Source organism: Pelodiscus sinensis, chromosome 8, assembly GCF_052426305.1.
Source record: "Pelodiscus sinensis isolate ZL-2025 chromosome 8, ASM5242630v1, whole genome shotgun sequence".
NCBI classification, from domain to species: Eukaryota; Metazoa; Chordata; order Testudines; family Trionychidae; genus Pelodiscus; species Pelodiscus sinensis.
This window is the reverse complement of record NC_143059.1, coordinates 66,084,498-66,107,542: the sequence shown is the minus strand read 5'-3', so window position 1 is coordinate 66,107,542 and position 23,045 is coordinate 66,084,498. Positions and strand designations below refer to the sequence as shown.

Below are 23,045 nucleotides of genomic sequence, written 5' to 3'. Positions count from 1 at the left end.
GGAATATGTGTTCTTGATCTAGTGAGTTATAAGATCAAGAACACATATTCCTGCGCATCCAGAAATATAATCTACGCTATCATGTGCCGAAAGTGTCCGTCTGCTATGTACATTGGACAAACATCTCAGACACTTCGCCAAAGGATTAATGCCCACAAAACAGATATTAGACAAGATCACAAAGAGAAAACAGTTTCTTGCCACTTTAACCAGAAAGGACACTCTCTAAATGACTTAGCCACCTGCATTCTGCTACAAAGACCTTTTACATCTGCACTTGAAAGGGAATCCTCTGAACTGTCATTCATGTTAAAATTCGACACTTACCAACAAGGACTTAACAAGTCTTTGAACTTTCTCACCCATTATCAAGACAGTTTCCCCAATTATCACCTGTAATACCATTAACTCACAAACATCCCACTCTCCCTACCTTTAATATCAGCAATTCACAGACACTTACCTTCCTTCCTCCCCCTTCCCACCCCCCCGCATCCTCCTTCTGTTCTGCAATGTGATTTGTCCTTTTCATATTTGTTCATTTTTTTAAATTGTATCCTTTGGTATATATGGTTGTGACTACTTTCTTCCACTATTTGATCTGAGGAAGTGGGTCTGGCCCACGAAAGCTCATCATCTAATAAACCATCTTGTTAGTCTTTAAAGTGCTACATTGTTCTCTTTTATAGATTCACAGACTCTTAAATCCAGAAGACAAAACTGTGATCATCTAGTCTGCGTCACCTATCCCAATGCACATCACAGATCCTGTTAGATTCAATAGTGGGGCAAGAGCCCCTTTTTCCCTGGCCAATGTTTGGGCCGGCAGCTTTCCCCCTTTCTCAGGTTTCTGGGGTAGGGAGCTCAGCCACTCCTTCTGGGACTCGCTCCCCTGCTGTGTCTAGCTCTAGAACTGCTATAGCTTAGATGCAAATTCTTGTCCTCTGTCTCTCCTCTACCTCTCCTTCTGTCCTCTCACTCTTACCCCAACCTTCTAACTGGGGAGGCTTTTAAAGGCCTCCGGCAGGCCTGGAGTGGAGTCACCTGTCCCCAGTCATCCTGCACTACCAGCTGCTCCTAATTGCCCTGCAGCTCTCCACCCTTAATTAGGAGGCCTTTTACTCTTTTGGGGCTGCCTTTCCCCTACTTTGTAGCAGCCCTCTGGCCTGACCTTGTCACAACAGCCAAAGTCCCAGTGTTGTTTAACTGCCCAGATATAAACAAAATCTAAAGGGCTGAATCTTCTACCTCCAAACTCTGCCTATTCAATTTTGCATCCCCAGTTTTCTGAACTGAGAAAGGAGATTTCCCTCTTTGCAACAGGCTGTCTTAGCCCGTCTTACATTCCTAACAATCTTTTGTGTGTGGGGGGGGGGGGGGGAGGGGGGAGGGAGGGGTTGTAACAGACCTGCATCTAGCTGAAGTGTTTCCATTAATTTTTGCATTATTGCCAATTTCCCTGTTTTACAAACCAAATGTAGCATCTGTTCCAGTCGCTCAATATGGTCATGAACTAGATTTGAATCAGAGACTCCTAGGGCTGGAGGAGACCTCAGGAGGTCATCGAGTCCAGCCCCCTGCCCAAAGCAGGACCAATCCCAACTAAATCAACCCAGCCAGGGCTTTGTCAAGCCAGCACTTAAAAACCTCTAAGATGGAGATTCCACCACCTCCCTAGGGAACCCATCTCAGTGCTTCACCACTTTGTGGTGATTTAAATCCTTCCTTTCATTGTACACGGAGCTGTAATTTACAGGGCTTCTGGTGATCAGCTTCCATCGTCATCGCTAGCAGCTGCTTCCTCTTCTGCTCAACCTGAATCTCATGAAAGACTCAAGGTCCGTAGCAGTTTCCGGCCTCTCAGAGTGTCTTTGGCCTCCTTTTGCTCATCTTAATTTGCAAGTCCAGCTGAGCCGCTGTATACTGGTTCATTGCCAGTCTATCCTGGAAGGCCCTGACAGGCAAGGAATACAGGTTCCCTACCCAGTTTAGATGGGATTTCTTCTTACCCTCTCCTTCTAGCTCTGTCGTTGCACCATGGCTCACTTAAATTAATGGCTAGCTCCAAACCACATATGAAAGGCTTATAGGTCTGGATAATTTCATTTATTTTCAGGGCCTAAATTCTGCAGCCCCCCATCAGAGGTGGGGGGCACCCAAGTTACCTGTTTGTAATTCCGCTTTCCATTTCTCTTCCAGCCATTCAGAGATTTTCCCTTTTACATTATTTGAGCTGGGAGTCCATTTGCACAGCAGTGTAAGGCCAGCGTTCAAACTCAGGTGCAAACCTAACCCCCCTTTAGCCTACATACCAATAGGGCTTGGACACAGCGTCTCAGGAGCCCCATGGGGTGGAAGGTCCAAGGCTGAGTCAAGTCAGGATCCAGGGTTCAAGCTTTGCAGTGTAGATGCAACCCCACTGGACTCCTGCTTTGGGAGTCTGACAAAGTATCATATCCCACAATTCCACAGGCTGACTTTCTTTGTCCTCTGGACAGTCGAGTCGAGTGGACAGTCAGGTGTTCTCACCCTGCGCTTCAAACAAAAGGCTAAACAGCCAACTTTTGGAAGGGTGCTAGAAGGTCTGGTTGAACTCCTAGCATAATGCAGCATAGACACTGGAGTCCCAGGTTGGACTTAACGTTCAATAGTTCCTAAAGCTGGAGTTACAAATAAGCGTAGACACTCAAACCCTAAGTCTGTGGTGTCCAACACAGTAGACACGTGGGCTGTTTGGCCGGTTGAGTGTGGCTAGTTGGCTTGAACAATGTGGCTATTTGGCCAGTTGAGTGTGACTAGTTCGCTTCAGAACTGGTTGGACACCACAGCCCTAGGTCCAGCCACCGCTCGCCCTGGGTTTCTATGAACTCCAAGAAAGGTAGAAATCTGCTGTAAATGTCTGTTCTTACCCAGGTCTTCTGTTGGCTCAGTTCCCCATCTAGGTGTTCTGTGTTCCCCTGTCATCAGTGTCCCTTTGATGTCCTCGTGTGGCTGAGTTTTTAGTTCTGTAAGTCCTTGCTGTAGCTCCGTGATGGGCAACTTAGACTAGTGAAGTGGGTCACCCTCCTTCACCTCAGTGGGCTGCAAGATTGTCATAACCGAGGCGGTCTCCCAGGAGAGGCTAGTTTTGCTGACTGTGCTTGTGTACCTAGAACTTGCAGTGGCGCTTTGAATGCAGAAGGAGCACGCGACTCTCACAGTCACTGTTGTGTGCAATTAGCACACACCACACTTCATATGTCTTTGCTTTAAGACAGGGTCACTGTAATAATATCGGTAGAAAAAAACTGTGCAGATGGAAACCAGAGGAATCGTAGGCTACGATAGACAAAATGTCTCGTGGCCACACGTAGAACCCTGATGGGCTGCGTGCGGTCCTCAGGCTTCAGGTTGCCTACCACTGCTGTAGCTTTTCTAGGTTGGCAAAGGGGGCAGTTTTCTGGGGCCCAGCAATTCAGAGGGGTCCAGGGCTCCTGACCACCGATGCTGCTACTGTGGCAGTGGCCAGAGCTCCACGGAGTGCCACGCCACATGTTCCAGGCAACTCTGAGGGCTGGGGCAGGGGAGTGTGTCAGGTTCTTGGCAGCACTAAGGACTGGCTGCCACCCGGCCTCAACCCATCCTCCCGAGGCCCCAGCCCTTCTGGGAGTGCAGAACTGGCCTACCTCCCTTACCCAGGGGCCTGCAGAGGCGGTCAGCACCCCTGTTCCTGACTGAGGGTGTATCTATACTGTTATCATGAGGTATGGACTGAAGCTTGAGCAGATATATCTAGAGCCTTGTGCAGGTACAAAATTTGTGTCCGCATCTGAAGCCACAAAAGTGAATGGCAGATACCTGCGGATATAAAATGGATATCCGTGGAATGGCAGGGCTCTAGATATACCCAAACTAGCATTAATCCTGCTAGCTCTGGGGCCAGACTAGTGAAGCCAACAGCAGGCACTGTACAAGCCCACATGGGTCACTGGGTAATTGCTTGGATGGCTAGCCCATTTTGTCAGGGCTTCCCTTTCGAGTTAAAGCTATCTTAGGTATGTCTGCTGGAGCTAAAATCACACTCCATGAGAGCAGTCTGGATATTCCCCTTGGACACTGACGTTCGAACAGACCATCAGGGTGCACTTTCGTTGCAGGACAAAGCTGGGGCTGTGTGGCTGTGCTATTTTGGTTTCGTGAGCCATTCTCTGCCCCTTGCTAATTGTTTGTTTTGTTAAAAGCCGCTTCTCAGGTTGCCCCTGCCAACCTTCTAGGATAATCTGATGCTGCCTATTCCCTGTAGCAGACTAGTCACTATGGAGGCATACTAAAATAGCTTGGGGGGAAGGGGGGATGCTTTTGGAAGTTGTAACTTGAAACCATGCAAAACTCAGAAGGGTTTGGGTCTTGTCAGGAACACACGCTGTGCTAATTGAAAAGTTATGAGGGGTCATGAGCTTGTCTAGCAAAGCTGAGCAGATGGACAGCTTTGTATTCCCTGTGCCAGTGAACTCTGCAGTTGTGTGCGGTTCTGACTAGAAATGGATGCACCAGAGCTTTGACGGGGCTCAGAACCCAAACTCAGATCTGCCTCTAAATTTCCATACCTGGGTAAAAAGTTTTCTATCAATTAAAGCATTCAGACAACAGTCGCTGTTTTAAAACTTCAACAGTCAGCCTCCACAAAGCAAAAATATTACTGTGAAATTCATTTTCTTTGCTTTGTTATTGCTGTTAGCTGATGCTATATTGAGACTATACAGGGCTTAAAGAAGCTTCCTCTCCTACTAGTCTGAGGATAAAGTCAGTGAAGATGAAAAATACCTATTTCCCAGTGTCAAGGCAATCTAAGTTACAAGTAAATGATCAATAGTGTACTGTACAATGTCTTTTACATTTCACTGCAATGCAAAACAAAAACAAACAATTGTTAATATTTTAAAGCAAGACAGCCTGGTAACGGTTCATAGCTGAACTTTCTTACTTGTAAACTCAGGTGATACACAAAACATCTGCAGTGGCTCCAGTGAATTTGATCCTACTAGCTCAACTGACTTGTGGTCTTCTTTGTGCTGCACATTCTAAGTGAAGGCAGAATTACTTCTCCAGGGAAAACCTCACTGCATAACAAATATAGTAACTCCTCCAAAAGTGAGAAGCCTTCCAAGTAATTTTAGCTAGGTTACATTACACACATCTCACAGCATATCTCAATGCTTCTTTGAACAGGGAGTGTAAAGCCTCTTTTCCACTCAAGGGAGACAACTTTGAAAACTCCATTTCAGAATAGATTTCCAGTGTCTCAAAGAGATTAGCGCTCTATCAGCTTTGAATCTGTGCCAATCCAATTAGAGAATTGTGTACGGTGACTATGTCACTATTCAAAAGAGGTTACAAAGAGGAAACTTTCATTGTCACAGTGGAAGGGGGAAGGTTGTAGGTTCTGGAAAATGAAACACAGGTGACTGCCCTAAAAATTAAATGAGGCTCATTTTGCTTCTTACATAATTGAGTGTAAGCTAGACAGAAGGATTTAAATGTAACCCATCGTTATCCATACCTCACTTCAATGTTCCCTCTAATCTTTTCCATCCAGGTGTGGATTTCTTCCATCTATGTGCAGAATAATTTTTTATGTGCACTGAGACATGTGTGAATATGTACCACCAATAGAAATAAAAATCCTAGCTGGGGGTGATCTGTTAATCATCTGGGAGGCATTTGAATTTCTCCTGAGTGTCTGCACAAGTGTATAGCTGACAAGGAACACTGCTCGCTGGTAGTCACCACACCTCCCCTGAATTTATTTCTGTCACTGTATTGTGTACTGAAGCATCTTGAGTCTGATATAAAACGATAAAATGGAGAACATTTAAAATGAAGGAAGTTTGGTTTTAATTTTTTCAGCATCAATTAGCAAATCTCATTTGCGACTGGAAATGAAAAAACCTACCTATTGTATTTTTCAAACTTGTATACTAATATTTTTATTCCTCCTAGTTCCCACAAAGGAAATCCACCGCAGGTCGAGTAGTGCATATCTGCAATCTCCCCGAAGGAAGCTGCACTGAGAACGATGTCATTAATCTTGGACTTCCCTTTGGGAAAGTCACTAATTATATCCTCATGAAATCTACTAATCAGGTATTTTGACTTTTGTGCCATTAATTGAGATTTATTCAGTGGTGAAAGTAACTTAACATTTCTTACAGGTACTGTCCTATTGCAACCCAGGTATTTGCCAGCTCTTTAAATAGCTCCCTGCTGGCTTTTACCATAGCTTAACCAGCTCTTGCCAGAGCTGTGCACAAGGCGCACCCATTTACTTTCACCTGTGGATGTATTCATTTTTGTGTGGATGTTTCTTCATAATGGAAACTTGAATACGAAAAGTGTGCTCTTAAGGTTAAAAGGGGTGTTTTGAAATTGATCATGGTCACAGATGTGGCTGTAACCAATGTCAGCCTTTATTGCTAGTGAACTGGTAAAAAGAGTGAAAAAGTGAAATCTTTATGCAAACATATTTCTTTATAATTTCAAAAAATTTGAATAATCTTGACTTGCCCCAGTTACTCTTAGTAGCCAGCTCTGTATTTTCAGAGTGCTGTTTATTTTTTTCTACTCATCCCTGACAAACTGAGTTAGCCATGAGAAGAATGAGTTGTGCTCTATTCTGCTTTTATCTACCATCCACTGCTAGTTAAGTTCTGGTCACAGAATCTTCATTATTGGTGACGTGCAAAGGGCAGTCTGGATTTTTAGATCACCGGGTGAGCTCACCATGCTGGCAGTCAGCAAAATTGTATGTTGTATTTAAATTGTAAACTAGTCAAAATTATATGGAAATAAATCACTGAATTGAGATGTGTAGGGAATAGTAATGTTTCATTTTAAAGTCAGGATGTAAAGGAAATAGTAGCATTTCATTTTACAGTGACTCTTCTCATCATAATCATACTTTAAATTACAGTAAATGTAGATCACAGTTGCCATGGAACAGAGCATCTGCCCCGCATTGGTCCTTTAAGGGTTAAAACCCAGCTCTGGGAGAGGGCTGGAGCCACAGAGCCAGCATCTGTGGCAGGAATTAGCCAATTGGGGCCCAGCTGAGGGCTGTATAAATAAAGGCTGCTGGTGGGGGTGGAGACAGACTTGCTCTTGCTTCAGTGCTGGAGGAGGGACCTGGCTGCCAGGGAAGCTAGAGGCTTCCTGACTTACAGCAGGGCTGGGGAAAGGCAGGTAGAGCTGGGGAAGCTTTGGCCAGGCAAGCTCCCAGGTTGCAGGGCCTGAAGCAAGACTTGAGGTAGTAGGGCTGAAGCGGGGCAACCAGCGTAGGCAAAGGCAGTAGGTCCACACCCCTTTGCCAATGATGAGTGGCCATAACAGACTGCAGTTTGCCCCTGAGGTAAGAGGCTAGATGAAGACTGGCAGTAGGGTCAGTGAGGCAAAGTGGGTTTAGGAGCTTTGGGGGTTCCCTGTAGGGGCACTGCAGCAGGGGAGGATGCCATGGTCTGAGAGAGATGTGGAGGAAAAACAGGTAACAATGGGTGAGACACCAGCTGAAAGGGGCGCATCAGCACTGAAAAACTAATTCCCAGAGTGACAGGCAGGAGGTGTAATGGTGGCAAGGCTTGCCCTGTTATAGGCCACTAATACTAAAGTCACATCCAAATACATCTTTTGTTTAAACTGTCATAAACCTGCTTGTTAGCACCACTCTGAGCTTTAATTCTTTCTGGCTTTTGATAATGACAGACCTGTCTTCTAAATTTGACATTTGATTTGTCTTGCGTACCAAAGTCTGGACTCTTACAGGGTTAGCAAAACTGAAGTAGAAATTTCAAGAGCGGCACCTTTTGCAGCATTTCGGCTACGTCTACATTGGCACCCTTTTCCGGAAATGCTTAAAACGGAACAGTTTTCCGTTATAAGTATTTCTGGGAAAAGCGCGTCTACATTGGCAGGATGCTTTTCTGGAAAAGCACTTTTTCCGAAAAAGCGTCCGTGCCAATTTAGACACGCTTTTCCGCAAAAAAGCCCCGATAGTCATTTTCGCGATCGGGGCTTTTTTGCGGAAAAGACTACTGGGCTGTCTACACTGGCCCTTTTCCAGAACAGTTTTTCCGGAAAAGGACTTTTGCCCGAATGGGAGCAGCATAGTTTTTCTGGAAAAACAATGATGATTTTACATTAGATCGTCATTGCTTTTCCGGAAAAGCAAGCGGCCAGTGTAGACAGCTGGCAAGTTATTCTGGAAAAGCGACTGCTTTTCCGGAATAAGTGGCCAGTGTAGACACAGCCTTCATGTCCTCTGCCTCTTTTCACCAACTAACCGCAAAGTTCAAAGGTGACCATGAAAATGGGAAGAAAGTGCATTCATGTTTCATGGCTCAAGAAAGATTTAGTCTTTTTTTTTTTGTTAATTGATTTCATCTTTTCTGACAGTCCATTTATTTAAATAAATGGAAACTGATCAAAATACCCTGTTACAATTTCAGCGCCAAAGCTGAAATGCTACACGGATCTGTGAAAGTCTTGTGCAGGCTTTTTGCATTTTACAATTTGCTAGAACCGATGTCTCAAAAACATTGTGAACTTAAGCTGATGTACCATGTTTGTCTCACTGCGGAGTGCCCAGCACACCGAAAATCCACACGCCTTTTTCTTTTTCGCCATAGGCCTTTTTAGAAATGGCGTACACGGAGGCAGCACAAGCTATGGTGCAGTACTACCAAGAGAAACCTGCTATGATTAATGACGACAAGTTACTCATTAGAATGTCTAAAAGATACAAGGAGCTTCAGCTGAAGGTAAATTGTAAACATGTTCCTGACTGTACTGTGGGTCTGAAGTTCTTGGCACACCTGTAGAAACCTCTGCTGATCACTGATTGTTACTTACCATAATAGGAATTTTCAAAATGAAATGATGGCGAAGAAGTTACCCAACATATGCTAACATGCCATGGCTACTCAACCATTGGCTTTCTTCTTGAATTTGAGTTATTTGCAGAGACTCTACTTAATCTGATTCTGTCACACCATTAATCCTAAACTCCTTCCCCAGCTGTCTTATTACAGCCAGACACTGGTATTGCTCAGTGTAACGAAAGCCTAATAGCCAGCCATGCATGAAGCACTGCAGATGCCATGCCGTGGCAAAAATAAGAGGCTACTGTTCTTTCTGTCATTTGTCAGATGTGATTTAGTAAAAATGGCTTCACTAATTGTACCCTGGAGCCACAGTACAATTTCCATGTATAACGGTGATGGCACTGCTGTCCTAAAGATTTCTATCAACAAGCTTGTTTTCTCTCTCTGCGGATGAGTTATGTGCATGCTGTAGCATTGATGGGAGGGTAGACCAGGGAAGAGTGATAGTCAAGGGCTGCGTCTACATTAGCACGATCTTGCGCAAATACTCTTTAACGCAAGAGTTCTTGCGTTAAAGTATTTGCGCAGGAGAGTGTCTACACTGGCATGTGCTTTTGCGCAAGTGCATCCATGCCAGTGTAGACGCTCTCTTGCGCAAGAAAGCTCCGATGGCCATTTTAGCCATCGGGCTTTCTTGCGCAAGAAATTCATGTTGCTTGTCTACACTGGCCTCTTGCTCAAGAACAGTTGCACAAGAGGGCTTATTCCTGAGCAGAAGCGTCATAGTTCTTGCACAAGAAGCCCTGATTTCACAAATTAGAACATTAGTGTTCTTACGCAAGAACTCCCCGCCAGTGTAGACAGGCAGCATGTTTTTGCACAAAAGCGGCCACTTTGGCGCAAGATCCTGCCAATGTAGACACAGCCTAAGAGTTATAGCACAAGCAGGCCCATTGACTGGGTGGAAGGAATGGCAAAGAGGGCAACCAGCGATTCAAAAAGGTCTTGGGTTCCCAAACTCCACTGCTGCTACTGCCTTGGGCCCTTTCAATTGCTACTGGAGTTCTGCACGCATACTCCGGGTGGCTCTAAGGGCTTGGGGAGGCTGGCATGGCATGCCCTGGGCAGCGCTGAGGGTTGGCTACCGTGGCCCACCCCTTCTGCCTGAGGCACCGCCCCTTCTGCATGAGGCCCCACTCTTCCACCTGAGGCCCCACCCCGTCGACCTGAGGCCCCGCCGCTTCTAGCATATGGAGCTGCCTCAGTGCACCTTGTGCAGGTGGTTGTTGGTTCCCCTGAGTACATGCCTAGGACTCAAATTACCTGGGTTCTAGTCCCTGCTCTACAAAGATGCACTTATAGATCAGTCTCTGTGTGCCTCAACTGTCCATCTCTAAAATGGGAAGAGTAGTTCCTCTCTACCTCACAGGGCATATGGGGAATATACGTACAAAAATGAGTGAGGTGCTTAGATACCATGGCAATGAGTGCCTGGTATATATCTAAGGTAAATAGATGTTGAATGTGAACTGCTCAGAAAAGCCTATAAATTTACTACAATTTTTGGCAGTTCCAATTGCACACAGCCTTATCGCCCAGGAATTCCTGGTACTTTCCTCAAAGGTAGCAAAAGTGATTTTTTTAAATTCAGGAAGGAGTGGATTATACTGCTATGAATTGCTTTCAGTGCCTGTATGGCTATATTGTTCAGCTAGCCTTGTTCGTATTGTTTAAACACTTTGATCGTTTGTAATAATTTTCTATAAATGGTCTTGAAAGAATTTTAGCTGTTGAAGTTTCACTTACAAGCTTTCCTTGATATTTTTATTTGAAGTTCCCGTGGCTACATATGTTGTTGTGTGGCCATGCTCCTGAATGGGCTAAGCAGTGAAACTAAATACCATAGCAGTCTATTCCTAGGGAGGCAAAAGGATGAATGACACAGCTGTTTAATCCATGTTTTAGGCTAGTGGTCTAATTTGTCTCTTGCTACATGCAGATTCCTTCCAAATATTATACAGTGAATGCCCAATAAAATGAGACTGTCTAGTGTTCAGATCAAATTATATAAGCCAACAAATATAAAGCTACAATGCTGACGTGTAACAGATCACTGCTTCCTATCAGTACAATTTTAGTACATCAGTCACCATGCTACCAACTTGAGAGAAGACTATGGGAACATACTGTATCAGGATATTTTTCACAGGTAGTGTAATGAAATGCTACATGGAATGTCTCTTCATATATGTTGTGGCACCTAAAATAGCTTAGAGATATGTTGGATTCTAAACAGGCATCTTTTGTTTTGTTTAGAAACCAGGTAAAAATGTGGCGGCGATCATTCAGGACATCCATTCTCAAAAGGAGAGAGAGATGTACCGTGAAGCTGACAGGTAAACTCTTCATGATGTCAGTGGGGTATACCCTTTTTTCAGTGATTTGGTTCAGAAGAAAGTTGACAGAGCAATATAGACAGCAAATTCTGTGCATTCTGAACACTGAGCCATTACCTGTGCTGATTTAGAGGGTTTCTGGATGGTTTAGAAATAGGGGGGTTGGATAACTATGATTCTATGAACTCTGCTGACTGGCAAGCAGGATAATCAAGCATGTCCATTTCCTGTTTCGTTCTTAATTCTCTCACTCTCTTAGGTTTTGGAAGTCTCTTGCACTTCATTTCTACTGCTAGAAAAAATACAAATGGGTACTATGATAAATCACAGAGCCCAGGAAGTGAAACACAATTGCAGATGGAATAGTTATTATGCAGTAAAATGATGTTGTTCTTAGTACTTACTTCTTATTAGTGAGCATTGATAACATGCTTGGCACATGCAATACTCAAATTTCAAGACATTCCCCTCTCATCTAAAGACAGACAGGTTAGATGCACTGAGAGAATGGAGGAAGGAGTCATGTTAAATAAAAAATGTTGCTATTTATTCGGCATATTTTCCACGTGCCTGTTATTTATTACGTGCATTTATGGGTCTTGCACTAGAAGTGATTCTATAGGAGGGACAGTCACAAAGTGAAACAACTTTTATCCAGGGGTAGAAGTGCCACTTTTTATCACTTTAGTGATGACATGGATGCATAAATGGCCTGTATTAAACAAGTGGAAACTGACATCTGGTGCCATTCTTAAGGAAGAACAAGTATTTTTCTGTGAAAGATTCGGTGTGGATTTTTAAAAATGCTGTGAATGTTAGTACATGCTGAAGCTCTCTCATCCAGCACTCTCTGGACCAGCAGAATTTGGAGTTTGGCGTGATTTTAGTTAGCTGGATGTCCACTTATCATGGGCCGAGTTTCCCGAGGTCCCATAAAGTTTGTTTGCAGCCATCAGTCCTGGCTCTGTGTTCTGTGCTGTTATGTAGCTCTAATTTACCCCTAAATGTCTTGTAAGAGCAGTGGAAGTGTTGGTCATGCTGCAAGTCAATATTGACCTCCCGTGGCTTGGCAAATTCTCTGGTTCGGCACCGGTCAGATACCAAAGGTGCTGGACTAGAGAAATTCAGCCTGTACCATTCTAACCAGGCTCTGGCACATGCAGGGGAACAGTGCATGTGCAGATGGCTACGTGTCCAAAATCTGTGGGTGCAGTTGCAAAGGTTTGTTTGATTTGGCCGCAGTGTACTAACCTTGCACTCCGTATGGCTGGATCCAAACAGGTTAACAATTCCCTAGATTTCCTCCAAAGAGAGATGATTAATTATGTGTTTTCCTTCTGCTACAGGCATGGGACTGAGAGGCCACGGTCTCGCAGCCCCATAAGCCGCTCTCTGTCACCAAGATCTCACACGCCAAGCTTTACTTCCTGCAGCTCACCTCACAGTCCGTTGGGTGCCAGCAGGACAGACTGGGGAAATGGAAGAGAATCATGGGATCAGGCCCCTTATTCCCGAAGGGAGGATGAGAGAGAGGCAGTGCTCTGGAGAGAGAATGGGGAGGAGAAAAGGGACAGGACAGACTCATGGGTTCACGAGAGAAAACACTATCTACGGCAGCTGGACAAGCTAGACTTGGATGGGCGGATCGAAGGAGCCAGAGGGCACAGAGAAAAGTACTTACGGGCTGGTTCACCCAATGCCCTTCATGCTTTATCTGGATATAAGAGTCGGGAAGATGACTATTACAGAAAAGTATCTAAGTCAAAATCTGATCGATATCAAAAGCAGCTGCAGGATGCGCCCATGAAGTCGAGAAGAAAAGAAGAGGCAAGGCTGAGAGAGCACAAACACTCTCAGTGTGAGGACCTGGAGAAGGAGGAAACTTCAGAACAAAAGCCCAGCAAGGAATCAGAAGGCTCCAGACAAAAGCAAAGTGATAAATATAAAATGAAGAAAGCTGATAAAGACCAAGGCGAAGAGGCTGTTGCTGGGAAGGAAGACAATGCAACTGAGAACAAGGTAACAAGGAACTTCTTCAGTTGGCCCAGGGGGAGGTGAAGAGTTTTAATGCTGGAATTATGATTTGTTGAACATGTCTCTGACCTGATGCGACAAAATATTTGGCTTTGCCTTTCTTTCAGCTAGCGCTACACGCTCTTTCTGTACAAAGCCACTTGTGATATATCAGCCTAGGAATGACCTTTTACGCTCCTGACACAATTTTTCTTTCCCCAGCAATTGGGAACCTGTATTTGTAATTTCCTACTCTTGACTGTGACAATGAATATTACTAATTTATCGCTCCATGTCATGGCCGGGCAGGGACCAGTTTCCCTCTCTAGGTAGTGGCACAGCTGTGGAGTTTCTTGCAGCTGGAGGAGGCTCCCAGAAGAAGAGGTACATCCAATGTCCCCAAGGCTTCTGGAAGCACCACAGCTGGGGGCTTCTAGCTACTAGTTAGGGCCAGTGGTGGATTAGCCTATGGGGCCAGTGCCCTGATACTTTGGGTGGTTTGAAAAATAGGTGCCTCAGCCCTGGCAGGAGCTGCTGAGGCTGAAGCCCCAAACCCGGACAGGAGCCGTGAGTGGGGAGGGAGCTACAAGCCCGAGTGGCCTGGAGCCCCATCAGGAGCCGGGGCGGGGAAAAGCCCTGAGTCCCAGCTGGAGGGAGTTGACAGCCCCCAGTCCAGACCCCCTGAACTCTTGGCTGCAGTTTCAGGGACTGGAAATGAGTCCCAGCTGGAGCCTTGGTGCCCCCAACCCCAGCAGGAGCTGCAGGGATAGGAGGTGGGGGAAAAGCAGCAGCCCCTAGCCTGGGCAAGAGACATGGGGGAGGGGTGGTAGAGTAGAAGCCCCAGAACTCAAGTGCCCAGAGCCTAGGCAGGAGCTGTGGAGGTGGGAGGTGGCAGCAGCCCTGAAGCTCTGCTGTCTGGAGCCGTGGGGAGAGGGGAGCCCCGAGCCAGACAGAACCTGTGGGGAGAGGCAGCCCCCAGCCCAGGTCCCTGAATCTGGCTTAGAGCCACAGGGGGCAGAAGCCCCATATCCCAGCTGGAGCCCAGGTGCCCCCATCCCTGGCAGAAGCCATGGGGTACCCAAAGCCCAGGCAGGAACCGGCATGGGGCAGTCTGTAGAGGTGAGTGTGATTGCCCCCGGTAACAGCCACAGAAGGGAAATCGTGTCCTTCCCAAGCCCCGCTGATTTCAGGGAGATCAGGTTTCACGGAGAAGGGCTTATTTCACAGTCCGTGACCTGTTTTTCACAGCCATGAAATTGGCAGGGCCTTACGTATGCCACTGGAATAAGATCCTTTATGGAATTTACATGGTTGGCACCGCCAGATTTCTGCCCGCAGAGTATTCCCCTGCTAGAGGGAATTCTCCAGTGGCTATTTCTGGCGGTTTTAAAGGCGCTTTGTGCTACTTCATACCAGAAAATCTAGATCATCAAGGGTACATCTACACTACAAGTGTATTTCAAAATAAGTTATTCTGGAAGAAATACTCCAAAATAGCTTATTTCGAAATAACACGTCTACACTACAGGGAAGCCTCAAAATTAGTCCGAAGCAGGCTCTTCTAAAGTGGATGTGCTACCTCGATTTAGAGCCCCAGGAGGCACTGGGGACTAATTACTTTGAATGGCCCTGGGGAAGAGCAATTTTGAAATAGCAGCAGTGGAGCGTCCACACTATTGCTATTCTGAAATAGGTATTTTGGAATAAGTGTTATTCCTCATGGAATGAGGTTTACAGAGGTTGGAATAAACCATCTGTTATTTCCAATTTATTTCAAAAAAACAGAATTGCTGTGTAGATGCTCGCAGTGTTATTTCGGAAAAATGGCAGTTATTCTGAAATAACGCTGCTGTGTAGATGCACCCCAGTGTCATAAAAGTGAAAGGTAAAGCCTGTCAAAGGTTATTTCAACATTGCTCATTGCAACAGCCGTCCACAAATCAATCATTTTGTACAGCAGCACAAGAACTCAGGAGCAAACTTTTTGAGCAAAAGTTTGTTTACCCTATTCATGCACCTGGACACCTGTCATGTGTAGCATCTTTAGGTTTTCTTGGGGAGCAGTTGCACTTTTAGAGGTGCAATGTACACAGAGCCAGTTTTGAACTCACATTGTTAAATAAAGCAGGGAGAAAAATCTACACAAACATTCTGAAACTTGCCACATCAACATCTTTTATTCACTTGAGTACCTTGAAGCTTCTTCTCCCTCCCTTCCCCACCCCATCCTTAATTCATAGGATCATAAATTAGAGTTGGAAGAGATTTCTGGGGGTCATCTAGAAGCCTAATCCGAACTAGCTAGTCCGTGCCGCGTGTAGCCGTGCGGCACGGGGTCCGAACTAGCCGGCATTTAAAAATGGTGCTGGCCAGCTTCATGCAAATGAAGCCCGGGAAATTCAAATCCCGGGCTTCATTTGCAACTGCGGATGACTACATTACCCCTGCTAGTTCGAACTAGCAGGGTAGTGTAGACATACCCTACCTTATTTTTAAGCACCATGTAACTTTGTGGTTTGTTTTTCCAAAACATAACCCATGCAAAGAACTGCATTCCTGAGCACCCCTACAATAACAAATCAGTGAGTTGGGATACCCTGAAGACCAGCTTACACTGTATTCATTCATGATATTCCAGGGTTAGTTGGAAAACTGAAAAAAGAAGATTGGAAATTGATGAATTCTTTCATTTTCATTTTTTCTTTAATTTTTTTTTAACTATGCCCTGCTGTGCTAAAGGGAAGTCTCCAATCTCCGGGTGTTTCCCCACAGTGAACATAAGAATATAAGAACATAAGAACAGCCATACTGGGTCAGGTCAAATCTCCATCTAGCCCTGTATCCTGTCTTCTGACAATGGCCCAGGTGCCCCCAGGGAATGAACGAAATAGGTAATCATCACGTGATCCCTCTTCTGTTGTCTATTCCCAGCTTCTGACAAACAAAGGCTAGAGACACCATTCCTGCCTATCCTGGCTAATATCCATTAGTAAACCTATTCTCCATGAATTTAACTAGCTGTTTTTTGAATCCTGTTAAAGTTCTGGGCTTCACAACATCCTTTGGCAAGGAGTTCCACAGATTGACTTTGGGTTGCATGAAGTAGCACTTCCTTTTGTTTGTTTTAAACGTGCTACCTATAAGTGCAGTTCATTTATACAAAGTTGATGAATAAGGAATGTGACCATGTAGGATTCTTCTGCTCCCAAAAACTCAGACTAGAACCATAATGGAAACGTATTGGTTTAGAATGACTGCTGCGTATTACTACTGATATACATGTTGTATTTGTCTTAGCTTGGGAAAGAGGAGTGTATTACCGAGAAGACCTCATCTCCAGCTAATAATCAAGGAAAAGAATCAGGAGAGTCTATAGAAAGCACAAGACAAGAGAAGGTACGCTGTGTGTGAATTGGACTCAGCCTGTGTTAATCAAATGAAGCTACACATGAATTTGTCAGCAAATTTTGCAGACTGAAATATTACACCACCCATTGAATGCCATTTCTCAGACAATCTGAGAGGGGCTGTTTAAATTAACTTACCTTATATTGAACTCTGCTTCCAGAGATAGCTTGTGCCTGACAGAGTTTTGAGAGGCTCTTTTTTTAGTTGCTGTATGCCCATATAGATTACTTTTAATTGCTGCTGCCAAGTGCTATGCATGTGAAGCAATGTATGCCTAAAAAGACTACATAACTATAAAGTGCGTCCAAAAATAGAAGAGGCAGTCATTTTGGAGTGACAGCAAAGGAAGGGGACCATAGATGAAATCCTTCCAGAATGATGAAAGATAGCTGGACTGTAAACAATCTCTTTTTAAATATTTCTCTTTAATTAAATAATTTCCTTGCAAACCTCCTGCTGTAGTAGCACAGAGATGTGTCCTTAGGAATTCTTCAGCTTCATACCTTTACAGTTAGAAGCTGATGGTCAAATGTGGAAGTTATCAGTGTCTGTTGCAGTAGAAAACAAATGGGCCACGGGCCGCATGTTGAGTAGCTCTGCTCTTTACTGTCTGCTCAGTCAAAAGCTCCACAGCAATATCACGCCTCCTTTTGCTCGTAGAAATCTCCAGCTGGAACTGAGGTAGACTTTCTCCTCTTCTACCGGACTCTGGAATTACTCAGCTAGTCATCTCCCTAATGAACCCACCAATTAGTACCGTATTTTCCGGCGTATAAGGCTACTGGGCGTATAAGACGACCCCCTAATTTTTTAGTTAAAAGATAGGGTTTCGTCTTATACCCCAGCGCCCCTCCGCCTCCCCAGCTTTGCTCCCGGTGTCCCTGGTCTGCTGGAGACGGTCCCCAGCAGACCAGGGACACCGGGGCTGTGTCCAGACTCCATGCCTCCGTCGACGGAGGCATGTAGATTAGCCAGATCGGAAGAGGGAAATGAAGCCGCGATTAAAATAATCGCGGCTTCATTTAAATTTAAATGGCTGCCCCGATCTGCCGATCAGCTGTTTGTCGGCAGATCGGGAGAGTCTGGACGCGATGCCCCGACAAAGAAGCCTTTCTTCATCGACACAGGTAAGCCTCGTGAAACCAGGCTTACCTGTGTCGATGAAGAAAGGCTTCTTTGTCGGGGCATCGCGTCCAGACTCTCCCGATCTGCCGACAAACAGCTGATCGGCAGATCGGGGCAGCCATTTAAATTTAAATGAAGCCGCGATTATTTTAATCGCGGCTTCATTTCCCTCTTCCGATCTGGCTAATCTACATGCCTCCGTCGACGGAGGCATGGAGTCTGGACACAGCCCGGGAGCAAAGCCTCTGAGGACGCCCCGGCAGCGGGACAGCCCCGGCGCGCCTGGGCTGCCCCGCTGCCGGAGCCCCTCCGCGGCTTTGCAAAGCCGCAAAGCTGTATACCCGGCGTATAAGATGACCCCCGATTTTTGGGGGATGTTTTTTAACATCAAAAGTCGTCTTATACACCAGAAAATACGGTATTAAGTGTATAAATCAGTAACCCTGCTACAAGAAAAATACAAAACTGAGAGTAGCCAGATAGAGATGACTTTCTCCATCATCACATTTATGTTAGTGGCCCAGACTAGTAAAGACAATTGAACTAAAACAGTTTGGCTAAAATCAAATCACATTCAAGGTGTGTAACTAAAATGAAAGATATTCGTTTTCCCTCTCAGTTTGCTCTTTCTCTAACTCACATTTCTAACATCTCTGTGTTGGACAATTAACAATGCCCTTAACCTGCTGCTTAGTGCTTCAGGGAAACCAACCTGCTTTCTGCTCTCATGAGTAAGCTTCTCCCTTTTGTAAAGCAGCTGCCCTGACCACTTGTCCTCAAAGTGGTCTGTGAATCCAGCTACCACACCCAATTCCAGAACCTTCTGAGCATGGAGTGTTAATTGTGCATCCGCCTAGCAAGAGTGACCCTGACACAACTCATGCCTCTTTCCAGCTTCTCGCTAACGAGATGACTCCCTATTACCATGTGATTAGATATACTCCCCCATACATGTACACAGAGTAAATCAAACATGGTACCACAGTGCCTAGGAATTGCAAACATAGTAGGATGTGATGGCCAGTCCAAAGCATCACTACTGCAAAGGGTAGTAGTTATATTCACTGATATTGATGGTATATAACTATGACAATTTTCTCAATCCATGTTCCTCTTACTGCAGGAGCAAGACTGGGAGAGTGGCAGTGAGATGGAGGGAGAGACCTGGTATCCAGCTAACATGGAAGAACTGGTCACCGTGGATGAAGTGGGAGAAGATGACTTTATTATGGAGCCGGATATAACCGAACTTGAAGAAATTGTCCCAGTTGATCCAAAAGACAAAACGTGCTCAGAAATGCATCAGTATGCACCTAGCACATTAGAACTGGAAAATGACCACAGCCTGATCCACAGGAGTGATAGCCAATCTGCCCAGGAAGCCACAGAAGTGAGCTTCAGATCAGCAAAGGAAAGCGTAGCTGCTTCTGACGGCTCTCCAGAAAATGATGATGGTGACGGTGCAGTTCCCGAAGTATCAAGCCTAAATTTGGACACTGAACAGAAGCCAGATGAATCACAACCCGACAGAACTCTTCAGGGCTCTAATTGCCACAAAAAGGAAGGAAAAACGGAGGAGAGCTCTGAAATCCACAGAAAGCTGGAGGATGGACAGATACCTTCAGATCATCTGAAAGGAGAGACTCCTCAGCTCTCTGGTGCTTTTATTGATCATTACAAGCAGATGGGCACGCAAGAAACTGAGAGTCAAGAAGTCATGGAAATGCCTGTAACAAACTCCAGCGAAGAAACAACCTGTGGAGGTCAGGAGTGTCAAGAGACCCGGGGTAACTATTTCTTCTGTGTTTTCTTTTTGGCTGGTGCAGAGTTGTTTGAGCTTTCTTTTGTGCAAGATGCATTAGGTTTTAAGCTGCTGCTAACAAGAATAAATGCTGCTAATAGTGTCAAGATTGTCCTAGGAGCAGCTCAGTAAAAAAGCCCCTGCTGCCATGAGAGCCATGCTAATCCTTTAAAGGCTTTTAGTCGAATGGCGTTAAGGAAATACGATACACAACTTGCAAGCTTTCTGAAAGGCATAATCAGCTATAACTGTCACATCTGGGTTCACATGAGTTGAGCAGGACTCTTTCAGGCCTCGGCTAGGTACTTTGAATTGTCAATGAGAACTAGTTCTTGCAGGTAAACAAATAACTCCCACCCACATAATATATTCAGTAGTGGTGTTTCTTCCCCACCATGCAAAATGATTAAAATAGTTTAGGTGATCAGTTTTTAGGTGGTCAGTTCTCTGTCTTTGTTCATGCAAGCACATGACTTTGTGTGGGGACTTGTGTGGGTACTAACCATGTATCATTATTTTGTCTGTTCCCACTAATAAAACCTGATGTGGCAAGGCACATGGTGACACAAGCCAGAAAATATTTTAAGAGGGATAAGATTAATCATACCCAAATATTAAAAACTTTAGCTGCCAGGAAAAATACCCGAGTAAGGACAGCTGTATCTGGAAGAACTGCAGAATCAAAATCAACACCTTTATTCTCAATCTGCACTTCTGTTCGAAGGCTGTAGTGATTTGGGATCTTGGATGGCTCAGTGTTTTTTATATACACACGTATGGATGGATATATTATATAACTAGAGGATGTACGCAGCGTTGCTTGGGTCCTTAACTGAAATAATTTTTGTTTTTCTTCATTTAGATCATTGCTCTGGGGTGGGGCTGAGGATGAGGAGTTCAGTATGCAGGCAGCCCCGGGAGAGAGAACAACCCCAGCCCTTTCTCACTGCAGCAGCTTTGAGCCAGGTGCGATGCACCTGCCCATGTCTGCTACAGCTACAGTGGGCACAGCTGGGAAAGAGATGCATGTCTGTCAGCTGGGGGACAGACTGTCACACAGAGAGACAGACACACAAACAAACTGCATTTGAGAGAGTTTGTCAAAGTAGATAACTGTCCCTTTCTCTACCCCTACTGGCCCAATGGGGTTGTAGTTGTCCCGGTCCCCATCTCTGGCTCCTTGCTACTCCCTTTGGTCATTATACAGTATAACTGTCTCTTCTAGCAGATCCCTCCCTTTTCATGTTATGAGAAACAATCACATTCCAGGCACATCCATTGTCCTGGCACAACCAAACCCTGCCCTTGCTTTAAGTTATGATAAGAGGAAGCTGCATACCAAATTTGGTGATCCTAGCTCTTAGGCTGTGTCTAGACTGCATCCCTTTTCCGTAAAAGGGATGCAAATTAGACACATCGCAATTGCAAATGAAGTGGGGATTTAAATTCCCCCCGCTTCATTTGTATAAACATGGCTGCCGCTTTTTTCCGGCTCGGAGCTTTGCCGGAAAAAAGCGCCAGTCTAGACGCGGATCTTTCGGAAAATAAAGCCTTTTCCAAAAGATCCCTTATTACTCTTAAAATAAGGAATAAGGGATCTTTCGGAAAAGGCTTTATTTTCCGAAAGATCCGCGTCTAGACTGGCGCTTTTTTCTGGCAAAGCTCCGAGCCGGAAAAAAGTGGCAGCCATGTTTATGCAAATGACGTGGGGGGAATTTAAATCCCCGCTTCATTTGCAATTGCGATGTGTCTAATTTGCATCCCTTTTACGGAAAAGGGATGCAGTCTAGACACAGCCTTACTGTTTATGAGGAGTCCTTGCACAAACACAGAGACACACAGATTCTTTCAAATATATAGCAGATATAAAAGCAATTCACACGTCTGGAAGGAGGAGGAAAGATAACTTTCTTACCAAGCTTAATCCTTCTGAATAAATCATCAGAATATTTTCCATGCCTAAAATCTGCTCTCAGAGATTTAGCATATGAATGAAAAATAACTATGTTTGTCAGAATCCTGTACTACTGAGGCATGCATAAATCATATCTCCAGTTTTAACACACTCTCTCTAATGTAAGTGGGCTATTACCAAACTGCAAAAGTTCAAAATATAAACTGAAAAGCCAGAATGAACATCAAATTGTCACTAGAAAAAAATATTAGTTAATGTGTGGTGTATTTTATTGGTTAGCTAGTGTCAGCTGTGCTGTATTAAACATCCAGATTGGATGGAGGTATTCCATTTCCAGGTCTTGTTTAACTTCTGGCCTCATTCAGAAAAATGTTTGAAGGGGGATTATAGAAGTTGTTGTAGTTCATTAAACTGTTTTCATTCAATGCATTTATTCATTTGTTAAGCAAATTCTAGGTACCTGGAAATGAAATCTCCTGAATTCTCCGAGGTGAAATCTAAGAGAACCCATTTTTCACCATCCTGGGAGCAAGAGGATGTTTTCACTGAACTAAGCATTCCTCTAGGTATGTCTCTCTCTATATATGAGGCTCTGCCCATTGCAATACCTCAAATGTACAACCAGGGGTCACTTGAAGGCTACTTATTGTATTCTCAAAACAAATATAAGGAGAATCAAAAGAAAGGGTAACACAAGGTTAAATGTTGAAAGAACTGAGATTTTTATTCCAGATTATTTTTCTCCCCAATCAACGGATTGTGCATTTATTAATGAGATGGAACAGTTGAAATCTTGAGGGAATAGATATCTCTCACATGAGTTCTCTGTACATAGGATGTGACAATTTAGAGTGATTTAGCCTGATTGATTGATTACACTACAACCGTAGGTCATGAACATAGACAACACATTGAGGTGTTATCTAATACAGATTGGATCTCTCTGGTCTGGCACCCTCACGACTTGACTGGTTCAGAAAGAGGGATTTTGCTGGACCAAAGGACCTGCCCCACTCCCCAGCCAATTTCCCCTTCCTGCCGCTGGCACTTTCAGTCCCCCTACTGCCAGCCCCAGCATGCATGTAGTATCTGAGATAATGTATAAATACATATAATACCTAAGGGTATGTCTACACTACCCTCCTAGTTCAAACTAGGAGGGTAATGTATGCATACCGCACTTGCTAATGAAGCCCGGGATTTGAATTTCCCGGGCTTCATTAGCATAAGCGGGGAGCCGCCATTTTTAAATCCCCGCTGCTTCTAACCCCGTGTAGCGCGGCTACACGGGGCTTGAACTAGGTAGTTCGGACTAGGGTGCCTATTCCGAACTATCGGTACACCTCGTTTCACGAGGAGTAACGGTAGTTCGGAATAGGAACCTAGTCCGAACTACCTAGTTCGAGCCCCGTGTAGCCGCGCTACACGGGGTTCGAAGCAGCGGGGATTTAAAAATGGCGGCTCCCCGCTTATGCTAATGAAGCCCGGGAAATTCAAATCCCGGGCTTCATTAGCAAGTGCGGTATGCATACATT

General features: G+C 44.8%; 1 protein-coding gene across 3 annotated transcripts in view; it reads left to right on the top strand.

The window, feature by feature from the left end:
* RBM20 (RNA binding motif protein 20) overlaps positions 1–23,045 on the top strand; it is a 186,412-nt gene that overhangs the window by 142,475 nt on the left and 20,892 nt on the right. For all 3 annotated transcript variants that reach the window (XM_075935489.2, XM_075935485.2, XM_075935488.2), the window contains exons 6-12: positions 5,980–6,123; positions 8,658–8,789; positions 11,169–11,248; positions 12,595–13,267; positions 16,559–16,657; positions 18,918–19,581; positions 21,957–22,076. In XM_075935489.2, the coding sequence (XP_075791604.2) occupies positions 5,980–6,123; positions 8,658–8,789; positions 11,169–11,248; positions 12,595–13,267; positions 16,559–16,657; positions 18,918–19,581; positions 21,957–22,076 (1,912 nt within the window). The remainder of the gene's footprint in view (positions 1–5,979; positions 6,124–8,657; positions 8,790–11,168; positions 11,249–12,594; positions 13,268–16,558; positions 16,658–18,917; positions 19,582–21,956; positions 22,077–23,045) is intronic.